Raw genomic sequence first — 12,215 nt, forward strand, 5'->3', positions numbered from 1 at the left:
GAGAAAAGGATTCAAAGCTTAATGCACGACACCTGACTTGATTGGCATAATTTATTCAAACAGTTTGAATTTCCTTGGCATAGAATTGAGGTAGCTGAGGTTTGTCCTTTGCGGAAGCCCTTAGATCTGGATGTTGAGACATGCTGGTTGCTCTTGTTCTTCTTTGCAGGACGGAGCTGGGCGGCATGGGGGGCTTTTACTGCAACCTGGAGGGGCAGATGGAGATGACCGGGCCCAACTGTGAAGTGGCTTCAAGCCAAGCCAGTCTGGGCACTCTGCTTGCCATCAAACAGCGTCTCAGGGAGCTTCACCAGCTGCTGCTTGACCCACCAAAGGTTGGTTTGTGTGTGCACTTGCTTCGATGGCATGGAAACGCTGGGGGGATTCCAGCAGCATGCTTGGCCTAGAGGCCACTTCAAGAATTAATAGTATTCTGTGGGTGCAAAGGGTCCAAGCACCTCTGTCTGGTGTGGGATCCTCAAGACAGTGCCCTCAAACAGCCTCCCCCAACCTGGTGCCCCCCAGATGGTTATGTACTAAAACTCCCATCAGCTCCAGCTAGCACAGCTGGGGGGTTTGTAACCCATGACCATCCGAAGGGCACCAGGTTGGGCTCGTTATAGGCAAGGGGGCAGAATCTAAAAATTCCATGATTATAGTTTATCCTGAATTTATCCTCTCTCGGCGGTTGGAGTCCCTTCTCTGGCACAGCCCAGCAGTGAGGTGAGAAGGGAGTATTGAGGTGTAATAGGGGCTTGTGATGGACCTGGAATGCTCTCTCTTCTTGCCCTCTCCCTCTGGCAGAAAGAGTCCCTGCAGACGACGTGGGGGATCTTGGACCCTCCGTTGGGCAACACGCGCCTGCACGTGGTGAAGCTGCTGGCCAGCTCATTGGGCACCAACAATGCAGCACTGCAGGATGAGATTATAGAGCTCGGGGCCCTCGACACAATGTTGGTGAGTAGCAGCACGGCACCTGCTGGCTGTTGCCTCAGACACTGCTCTCCCAGGGTAAAATATGCATACGTTTCTAGGAGCTTGAAAAGCTTGTTAGGTTCTTTTGTTTTTCAGGGGTGGGGAGGAAGAACAATACTTCTGGAAAGCTTGTTGTCTTTGCAGTACAGTGGTACCTCAGGTTACATACGCTTCAGGTTATAGACTCTGCTAACCCAGAAATAGTGCTTCAGGTTAAGAACTTCCTTCAGGATGAGAACAGAAATTGTGCGGCAGCAGCGGGAGGCCCCATTAGCTAAAGTGGTGCTTCAGGTTAAGAACAGTTTCAGGTTAAGAATGGACCTCCGGAAGGAATTAACTACGTAACCAGAGGTACCACTGTATTTGTTTGATGGACGATACCAAGCCCTAGCATTAAAAAAAAAGACTTGTCCTGAAATGATCGTGTAAATAACAACAAAGTTGTATTTTAGAAAGAAGCTGCTGCAAAAAAATTCTAGGGAGATTGCCTTATTTAAGTATTCTTGGTTGACAGATTCAAAGTCATAGTACAAGAAATAAAAACAAATCTGCCCAGTTAATTGTGGGAGGGGGTTTCTTTTCTTACTGATTAAAATATTTTTAACTGATTTAATGTTGCTGGTGGTTTAACATTTTCAAGTTTACAACACTGGTTTTTTTGTGTGACAGTGGTATTTCAAAGAGTGGCCAATTCTTAACTTGGGTGAATGTAATCAGTCGTACGATTTAGACAATATAAAGTGCTGATTTGCTTTATTTATTTATTTATTTATTTATTTATTCATTCATTCATTCATTCATTCATTCATTCATTCTCTCTCCTTCTCTCTCTTTCTGCCAGGACCTCTACTTCAAGTACACATATAACAACTTCTTGCACGCTCAGGTGGAGGCCTGCCTTAGCAATGTTTTCAGTTCCCATGCTGGGGATGAGACCATTGAGAACCACTCGGAACCCCTCCCAGAGAACCCTGTCATCCAACATGTAGGTTTTGGTTGTGGGGTACCCTTGGTTTCAAGCTCTTTGTATGAGTTGGGGCATGAATTGTTGAAGAAAGGAGCAAAAGGTTGTGATCCCACGTGAAAAGTGGGAGATGAGAATTGAGGATCAAGGCAGTTTTCAGGGCTAAGAAAACTACAGTGAGTAGAATAGGGTTGAAAGTGGTTGTCTGGGCTTAGTTGACAAGTCACTGGATTGCAACCCACCTTGGGAATGGGCTAGCTGGGAAAGGCTCCCACTGTTTGACATCCAGAATCTTCTATCTGCAGTTTTCTTCAGTTTCATCAGAAACCACCAACACTTGTCTAGATTTTACAGTACACTAGTGAGGACCAGAAATCTTTTAAACTGCAAGCTTGAAACCTTTAGGGTTCTTGTTAAGAAACTGGAATCCTTCTTAGTGAAATGTGGTGTTGCTGTTCTGGCATCCCTTATGTGATGAGCCCCTTTGTGCTCCTCCTTGCAGTTGCTGCAGAAGTGTCGCTTAATCCAAAGAATCTTGTCTGCCTGGGAAGAAAATGAGCTATCACAGTGAGTACTGGGGTGTCTTGGTTGGATTTTCCTCTCCCCATCTCCCCTGGTCTTGAACCCTCTCCCCTGGAACAAACCCAGTGCCCTGGGCAGACCCAGACGTCAATGGCAATCTAAGATTCCAGAATACAGAATCTCCAAACCATGGCATTCAGCAATTTTAGGAGTGCATTCTAATGTCACATAACACTGGGGTGGGCGGACCCTCTCTTTCTGTGCCCACTTTTTCCTGGAGTTCTTTCTGCTCATTCCCTAATGCAGCCTTCCTCAGCCTGGTACCCTCCAACCCCACTCCCTTTCAGCCCAAGCCAGCATGGCCAGTGGTAAGGGGTGATGGGAATTGTAGTTCAAAATAGCTGGTTTGGGTAGTCTGTCCTTCAAGGCTCTTTTTGCTCATAGTGTTTCATGGGGTGCTTGCTAGCGTCTTCCATTCCTTAAGGTCCTGACCTCCTGCTCAGGATACTTATACTCCTCCATGTACCTGGAATATTCCTGCTACTTGTTTAAAAAAGTGTGTGTGTGTGTGCGCGCGCGCATGCATGCTGCTGTAACTCCTTCCAACAACCTCTAGTCTTCTGTGGGAGTGTGCTGAGATCAATCCATTCTACAGTTCAGGGCAATAGTCTGACTGTTCCTTCTGGTCATCCCTTATGCATAATCAAGCCAGTTTGTCCAGCTTCAACCTACGAAGGCCATACAGATTCTAAAGCCTCCCATTCCTCTGTCATTCCACCTGTGCCTTTCATTTCCTAAGGAACATGGCCTGCAGGAACCTTGAGTCTCCATCCTCTCCCATCTTCTGTTGCAGGTCTGATGGGGGAAGACGCAAGGGCTACATGGGGCACCTTACCCGCATTGCCAATGCCTTAGCTCAAGCCTCAGAGAAGTGGCCCCACTCCACCCTTATCAAGCAGCTCTTGAAAGGTAATGGGTTTGGCAGCTCCAAGGGGGTTAGGGTCATGTGCCCTGCATAGGGTCCGCTCAAATGATTCTTGAAGGGCCTTGTTCCTGAAGCGTAAGCTCTTTGGCTCATGGAAGCCAAAGGAATTCCACTCCTCGCCTTTTCTGGTGGGAGAAATATGGGGCTCATCTCTGTGCTGGAATGCCGCTGAGTCTGGGGTAGGATGTGCTGTTTATATAGGGAGTTTCCATCTGAGCAGGAGCTGGAGATCACTGCCTTTCTAGGTCTATTCTTCAGCCTTAAGAACCCAAGTTAAAGAAAACTGGGTTTATATAATTCTGCAAATGTGCATACCATGGGTGTGTATTTGTTTAGGTTTGGAAATCTGCATTTATATTCATTGGAGACTGGGAAATTAGGGTTTTTGGGGGAGGCAGGGAGATTTTTATCCAAGGAGTTGAAGGCAGTGTATGTGGTGCCTGCCCCCAGCCCCATGTTATACTTACAACTTCCCTGTGTGGTAGGTTAGACTGAGAGAGAGTGGCTGGTCTAACTTCTGCCAACACGCTTCATGGCTGAAAGGGAACTTGAACCTGAATCTCTGCAGAATTAGAGTCCAGTGCTCAACATGCTACCTGATCCTGTCTTCATGGCTCAGTAGTTGTAACAAAGTGCTTTTATTGTTTTGGGCCCATAAGAGGCATTCATGTCAAAATCATGAAAAACTGATGGGCTCTCCTTTTTCTGTTGACACCACTTGATTGTGTCTGTATTGGGAAGATGGGGAGGGCAGACAGAAGGCCTGATGGCTTGCTCTGTTATTTTTACCTCATGGAAGAATGTAAAATCCTCCCCCCCCCCCCATAGTTCCTAGTATGCAATTGCTGATCTCATACCATCCATACTTATAAAAGAGGCTTGTGGCATTTTGAAGACTAAACAAATCTATCATGCCATAAGCTTTTCTGCATCAGAGTCCACTTCATCCATTGCAATATACATTGCAAGCATTTCTCCTAGACAGATATTTGGTCTGATCCTAGATGACTTTAAAAGGGAATTGTTAGACTGATCCATGAAGTAGAGCTCTGTCAATGGCTGCTAGCCATGGTAGCTTATATATAGAAACTTTATGTTCAAAGGCAGTAGCAGTTTGGGGGAGGGGGGCTTTCTGGAAAAACATCTCGTAAACCATTTCATAAACTGTTGCAGCCTTCTTCAATCTGATGCCCCCATCAGCCCCGGCCAGCACAACCTGACCCTATTATTTCAGAAGTGGGGTTGAGCTTCCATTTCAAAGACATGAAATCCTGTTCCTCTCCCCTTATACCTTCTCTTGGAACAGGAAGTAATGTTAAACAAAATTTCATGTGCTTGGAATGGATTCGGGCAGCTCACACATGGTGAATGAGCTTGACCTCATTCAGTGACAGCTACTGCTTTGCACACATTTGGAAGAGATCAAGCCAACCTGTGGGGGAACATTCAAGTGAGCATCCTGAAGAGAATTTGTCAAATGAAGCAAATGTAATTGGCTAAAGTAATGTTTAACTGCTCGCATAATTCCACTTGCTGTGAGCTTTCATAATGATTTATTAACTTATTGGATCCAGAGGGTGGTTTATTTTTATACTGCTTTTCATCCCAAATTCCCCCAAACTAGGGTAGCTAAGGTCCTCTGCTGATCTTGGTCTTGGTAAGAAGAGACAAAGGGAACTGGTGGGTGACAGCTGGGGAAAGGGAATGGAGATTTCTTCTGGCTGATGGGAGGTGTTCCTTGACTTGAAGCTATCATTCGTGTGTGGCCGCTCCCTCTTGTATTTTGCCATCTCCACTTGCTACCACAATGTGTATCATAAAGTAAGGTCCTTCTGCCATCTCACCCACCTGAGCTGACACGTTCCACTTTGCAGAGCTGCCTGAGGAGGAACAGGAGCAGTGGGAGAAGTTTGTCTCAGGGCCCTTGTCGGAGACTAACAAGAAGAACACTGTGGATCTTGTGAGTCCCCTCTCTTTGTGTCTTACACTCCAGCCACTCCTGATTATAAAATGGTTGGCAGGGTTCTGGAATGCATCCATCGGAGCGCTCTCTGTTACTGTCACATGCCACATGTACTAGGTTTTACCACTGCCATTGGAAAAATGAACTTTGGGGCTCCAGAATTAAGCACTTGTTTTTTGGTTAAAGGGCTGCTTTTCCAGCTGGCCAGAGTCTGCCAAAATGCTTAGCTTGGCTGGTAGCAGTGGAATTGGTAGAACAACTACAACTCCCATCAGCCCTATGGCCAATGGTCAGGGGTGATGGGAGTTGGTCCGTCAACATCTGGAGGGTCACAGGGAATAGTAGTTTCTATTAGCTGATTCTCTGGGGCTTGGCCACTCAGTCTTTGCCCTGTACTTTATTTTGTTTTATTCCCGTTGGAAGACTCACTTAATGGATTCCTTCATCTTCCTTTCCTTCAGGTTAACATGCACAATCTCCACTCGTCAAGTGATGATGATGAGAACGACCTCAAGGAGTTCAGCTTCCCTCAGGAGGCTGTCCTGCAGCAGGCAAGTGCGGCACCTTCCAGTTGTGCCCCCTTGTCTTGCCAGGGCTGGAACCATTCCCACCTGTGTGCTTGCTTAGAAACCTAGAACAATTTCCCCATCCATAAGCAGGAGCAAGGCCTAAAATTCTTAGGCCTGCTTTGGTCGCTTCCCCTGATTTTCTTCTTTCTTCTCCACAAACTTTAATTTGTATCCTGCCAGCCCCATTCCTCACCCCCTTTACTGCATGTGGAACCCTGGCATTCTGTTCTCCTAGTTTCCGCTTTTGGTACTTTTTTGTTGTCACCATGAGTTGCTTTGTACACAGCTTTGTATCTCTTACCCAGAAAAGTGGGTTACAAAGTGATACAATATGAAACAGCTAAACGAAATGCTGGGCAGATGCCGCTTGCCATCAAGCAAAGGATATTTGGGATGAGCTCCTTCCTGTAAGCTGAGTTCAAACAGGGTTCACTTGGCAGATTTGGATTAGGAGTTTTTCTGGGGGTGGGAATGACTATTGTATTCATGTGTTCTCATACAGCATTTAGGTAGATCCATTGGGCCTAGTAAGTTTCTCCTCCTCTCTCTTCCTATACCCTTCCCCCCCCCCCCCATATTTCCATTTGAACTGTAATTCACATTTACCCTCATTTCCTTTTCCTCCTCCTCTTTATAGGCCTTTGTAGATTACCAGCTGCAGCAGATGACTTCAGCGTTCATTGACCACTTTGGCTTTAACGATGAGGAATTTGGCGAGCAAGAAGAGAACGTCAAGTTAGTGACACAGTTCATGGCCTCCCCTTTCCTCTCCCCTTTGATGTGCTTGTGTGTCATCGTCTTGTTTTTTACTTGCTCTGTGCTCTTTTGGCTGAGAATAAGCATAGCCTCCAGTGGCAACAATAGCACGCAGCATCAGGGGCGTTTCTGCGTAGTTCCGGCAAGGAAGCATCCTTGTCCTGCGGGGCTCACAGTCACAACTCTAGATGGGGTGAAGTGTCCATAACCCCACATGGGATTGCACCTGCTCGGGCTGGCGGTGCGTGGAGACACCTGGCCTCATTTGTACTTGCCAACAAGAAAGAGATTATTCACTGGCCTGCCGCAAAATCTGGGGCACATGTTATTTGCATGCACTTGCACACGGCACTTGGTGCCGGGCGTTTTGTCCTGGAGTAAGAAATATGCACAACGTAGACCTGGGAAGGGACATGTGGTCTGTGGCCTCTTGTCCTGAAGTTCTGCCTATAGGAGATGTTAGAGGCTCATCCTGAGCAAGGGGCTGAGGTCTGTAAGCCAGTGTTGCTTGTCTTCTCTTGAGAAGGCAGGTGGAGGGCCCAGGAAGCAAGGGGAGACATTTCCAGCCTAGTCTTGAGCCTCTGTTCTTTTGATCATTGGGGAAAAAAATGGATCATGAAAAAGAGCCCTAGTGGGTCAAACCAAAGGCTGTTCTTGTCCAGCATCCTGCATCCCTTTCTGGCCATTGAAATGCTTCCGAGAAGCCCACAAGCAGCGCAGGATAGGTTCCGTCAGCCATTTGGAATGGAAGGGTGACCAGGTTCTTGAGTAGGAAGAATGAGATTTCTTCCAGACCCAGCTACCACCTGAGTCTCTGGCTCCAAACGTGTTTTGCTCAAGTCACTAACTAGATCATCTTGCCTGGTAAGGAGGAAGGTGCCTTGGATTCCTGGGTCCTGTTACCATCTAAATATTTAATGTTCTCAGCAAAGATTGCCCAAGAGTTTGTCCTCTGCCTCCCCTCCCCCCTTTTTGGCAACAGCTTCAGCATGAATCCCATCTTTCCAAAGGGCTGAAATAGCGCAATAGAGGGAGTCTAGGGTGACATGGAGAATTCGCTCACCCCACCCCAGGGCAGTCTTTCTTTTCCCAGCCCCCCTGATTTCATGTGTCTGCCTCTCTCTCTCTTTCTCTCCCTCTCTCCCTCTCTCTGCCTATCTGCCCTGCAGTGCTCACTTCCGACAGCTGAAAAGGTAATGCCTAACAGGCTGCTATGCTCCTCTCCAGCCACAGGCGGGGGTGTTGGGCTACATCCGTCCCCCGCATCAGTGCAGTGCCACCTACCTCTTCCCCGGTTAAGGGTGCACTACCCAAGCAGATCAGACTAGAAGTGAAAGCCCAGGTGTATTCTGCATGCGCACATATTGAGCTTCCCTCTTGTATGTGTCTTTTAAAGTATAGCTTTGTGCCCTGAACCCTTTGGAAATAAGATGGACAAAACAACAAAGGCATGGAAGAAACACTGGTAGCTCGGTTGGTAGAGCATGAGACTCCTAATCTCTAGGTCATGGGTTTGATCCCCACATTGTGCAAAAGGTTCCTAGATTCTACAATTCTATGGCTGGTAGATGGCCTGGGTGGCCTCTCCTCTCCTGACAGCAACTCACGGGTGTTTTAGTTCTGGCTGCCGCTATGGCTGTCCCTGCCATTACGTAGATAATACCAGGAACAGAAAAGGGATCTGAAGCTAGTTCTTCTTATGGGAAGTGTTCAAAGGCAAAGCGCACACTAGCTTGGGGACCCTGTCCAGGTGGGGGAGGCGGATCTGTGAAAATGCTCATGTGGGGAGAAGTTGCCTCTCTATATGAATTAAGATGTCCTTAGGCAATCTGCTGTCTCTGTCTCATGCCACCACCCCCAATCTCCAATCTCTTGAGGTAAGAGCAACTTAATTTGCATGGCCCCGCCTAGTGGAGCAAGTGGGAGGGGCAATCCCTTCTCCCGCCAGAAAACAAAGCTTCGTGGTAGGTTCAGTGCTACGTTCTTTCCCAAACTAGGCCTTGGTCCTTTCCCATGCCTACGTGCAGTCACATTCTGACCTTCATCTCGGTCTTCTTGTTTTCTTCCAGTGCTCCCTTTGACAAGACGGCCAACATCACCTTCTCCTTGAATGCTGACGACGACAGCGTAAGAGCTGCTCCTCTAGAGCTTTACTCCTCTTTGCTTCCCCTCTGCACCCGGCCTGGGCTCTGATCCATCTCTCTCCTCCACCCATTTCTCACAGCCCAACTCCAACCTCTTCGACATCTGCTACAAAGAGCGCATCCAGCAGTTTGACGATGAGGATGAGGCTGACGGTTCCGATGGGGAGGACATCTGGCAGGAGAAGGAGGCTGCTGTCTCTTCTGGTATGGCACAGCCTGCCACAGTCAGGTAGGAGACGATCCCCTGCCCAAAGACCTCCTGGCACTCCCGGGGTGTGCCAAATGGGCTTTGGACTAAGGGTGCCGATTGGTTCCTTTCGCTCTTGCTTTCCTCCCTTCACACAGAAGAATTTTCCTTCATGTTCATCGTGCTCACTTTGATTTTCATAAACTTCTTCCACGCGCACTTCATGCATTTAATATTTGTAAAAAATATTTATATACCACCTGGTACAATCTGCCTTAAGGTGGTGTACATGAATTTAAAGTGTGCTAAAACAATCAGAACAGTGAATAAGATGCAGCTGGTAAAGTGCAACTTTGACTGACTCCCCAACATTAAATACCAGAGCACAGGCCTTTTTCTTTCCCCTAATTTTATTTATTTACTTATTGAATTTATATGCCGCCCTATACCCAGGGGTCTCAGGGCAGTTCACAGAATAAAATCAAGATATAAAACCACAAAATGCATAATTAAAATAAAAATCAACAACCCTATAGCCCCCCCCCAAAAAAAACACATTTTAAAAGGGCATAGGATGTCAATCAGATCATCCAAAGGCCTGGTTAAAAAGGAACGTTTTTGCCTGGTGCCTAAAGGTGTATAATGAAGGCGCCAGGCGAACTTCCGTGGGGAGAGCATTCCACAGATGGGGAGCCACTGCAGAGAAGGCCCATCCTATGTACTAATATCAATGAATTCATATTTCTCCTGCTTTGACTCCTATAAAATTAGCTTTCATTGTCTTGTTACGTCCTGTGTAAAGCATACTTTTCTCAGTTGTTGTCATCCTGTTCTTTCCCCTCCCTTTTTGTGTCCTGTCTCTTTAAATCAGCCTTCGGCCATGCTGGCTGGGACTGATGGGAGTTGTAGTCCCCAAACATCTAGGGGGCACCAGGTTGGTGAAGACTGCTTTAGTTGGACTCTTTAGACTTGCTGTGCTAGGGCTTTCTGTTCATAGGGAAGAGGGTATCCTCAAATGGGGAAGCAGCCCTCTCCCACCCGCTTGCCTAGGCAGGACTTCTAGAAGCTGCTTTCTCTTTCTTTCGCAGGTCTGCTTTATTACCTACTTTTAAGTCGTTCGGTCAAGGAATAAGGTGGCTACTTCGTGGCTTTCCTAAGCCCACAAGGGCTTCATTTCTACAAAGCCTTTTCTCCTTCTGCCAGGGCCTAGCTGGTTTCTAATTTGTAATTTGTACAGTACTCAGCACAGCCTAAATTGCTTAATAATTTATAGCACTATTATTAGTAGTAACGAAATCCTGTACTGCGATGAATTGGTGTACAGTATCTGCCTCCCTCTTCTAAATGTACGTGGCCAGTCTTTTAAGTCTGCTTCTCCCCACTCCTATTTCCCAGCCATTATTTGTCCCCCTGAAGATGGTCTCTGTTTTATGCCAATTATATGTTCCTTTGGGGGATCTGTTGTCCCCCCCCCCCCCCCCCCGCTTACCTAGTCTAATAACTCTAATACTGAAGGCTGGGTTTTACAGTCTCTGCTCTTTTGGTTTCATTCTTTTTCTCTTTTTTGCAACAAGTGGGAATTTTCTCACTGAATGAGAGACCCTGTTTTGTTGCCTACATCTTATAAAAGCCCTGTGGAGCTCCTGCTTTCTGTCTCTCTCTCTGTACTTTAGCTTGTTGGGAACCTATTGGAGGGGTAGACAATATATTTTCCTTCAGATGTGGTGCTGCCATCAGCGCCAGCTAGCATGGCCAATGGTACAATGGATGATGGGAGCTGCTGTCTAAAGCAGCTGGGCCAACCACTGCTTTACACCCCTTCTCTATTAGCATTTCCAAATGCAATGGCCTTTTTGAGGCCAGTCTTGTCATTGCCAGAAATTAACTTCCTGAACTTTATGCTTGAATTTTCTACCATTGCTAGCTAGATCTAGGAATTTTCCTTTTCATTAGCTGCATCTAGGGATTTCTCTTAATAGCCCGCCCCCCCAAATTACTTTATCCTATCAGATTGTTTTCTTTCCATTTCCTTGTGAATAAAAGAACTGTTCTCCTTCACAGCCCTGGTTTCTTTCATTCCTCTCTCCTCCTGGCATTTCAGTCAGTGCTTGAAGGGTGTCTGGCAGCATACAGGTTGCATAGCGAGGACCCAGGCTGAATCCTCAGAACCTCCAGGGCAGCGGTTCTCAACCTGTGGGTCCCCAGATGTTGTTGGACTACAACTCCCATCATCCCTAGCCTGCTAGCTAGGGGGACTCACAGGTTGAGAAAGGCTGCTGCAGGGGACAGGGGAAAGTACCTTGCGTAGCAGGGGTTGGAGCCCAGGACCTGCTGCCAGTCAGAGTAGGTGAATACTGGGTTAGAGGGACTCAGTGGTCCATCTTCATATGAGGCAGCTTCATGTGTTTCTGGTGCGGAGAGAGGGGTAGTATCTCCCATTTGTCCAACAGGGTTGGGATGGAGAAACGTGCCTGCTGTGCGCATGATCTGAAATATCTCTCTTCCTTTCTTCCCCTCCTCCCCTTTTCGTTTTAAGCAGGAGCCTTGGCAGCACAGATAGTGAGGACAGCGAAGACTCAGAAGAGGGAGAAGGAGGCGAGGAGGAAGATCCCGGTGGGGGAGATGGAGATGCCACACATGTCAGCAACGGTTGCGGAGAACAGACGGAGGTGGAGAGAACGTCAGGAGGTCAGGGCTCCAGAGAGACCCATGTGGTCCGAGGGAGGGATTTGGTAGAGGGTGAAAGGGAGGCTTGTCACATCTGCTTATTGACTTGGGGATGTTCCACTACAAATAAGGAACAGGAGAATCCAACACAGACAAGCTTTGGGAGTGGGAGGGAGCTAGCAGCATACCAATTCTTAGCCACATGGGGAAATACCGTATTTTTTTGCTCTATTAGACTCACTTTTTCCCTCCTAAAAAGTAAGGGAAATGTGTGTGCGTCCTATGGAGCAAATGCAGGCTATGCAGGTATCCCAGAAGCCAGAACAGCAAGAGGGATCTCTGCTTTCACTACGCAGTGATCCCTCTTGCTGTTTTGGCTTCTGGGATTCAGAATATTCTTTTTTTCTTGTTTTCCTCCTCCAAAAACTAGGTGCGTCTTATGGTCTGGTGCGTTTTAAAGAGCGAAAAATACGGTGATTTATC

The 12,215-nt window shown here is 47.2% G+C and overlaps 1 protein-coding gene across 1 annotated transcript in view; it reads left to right on the top strand.

Annotated features, from left to right (window-relative positions):
* The window catches only part of PPP6R1 (protein phosphatase 6 regulatory subunit 1), a 48,269-nt gene that overhangs the window by 28,537 nt on the left and 7,517 nt on the right, over positions 1-12,215 (top strand). Inside the window, exons 8-18 of the mRNA XM_083710233.1 lie at positions 170-335; positions 805-957; positions 1,817-1,960; positions 2,442-2,506; positions 3,315-3,430; positions 5,321-5,406; positions 5,871-5,960; positions 6,616-6,713; positions 8,804-8,861; positions 8,959-9,107; positions 11,605-11,947. Of these exons, the coding sequence (XP_083566359.1) occupies positions 170-335; positions 805-957; positions 1,817-1,960; positions 2,442-2,506; positions 3,315-3,430; positions 5,321-5,406; positions 5,871-5,960; positions 6,616-6,713; positions 8,804-8,861; positions 8,959-9,107; positions 11,605-11,947 (1,468 nt within the window). The remainder of the gene's footprint in view (positions 1-169; positions 336-804; positions 958-1,816; positions 1,961-2,441; positions 2,507-3,314; positions 3,431-5,320; positions 5,407-5,870; positions 5,961-6,615; positions 6,714-8,803; positions 8,862-8,958; positions 9,108-11,604; positions 11,948-12,215) is intronic.

Source organism: Podarcis gaigeae, assembly GCF_964106915.1.
Source record: "Podarcis gaigeae genome assembly, chromosome: 13".
NCBI classification, from domain to species: Eukaryota; Metazoa; Chordata; class Lepidosauria; order Squamata; family Lacertidae; genus Podarcis; species Podarcis gaigeae.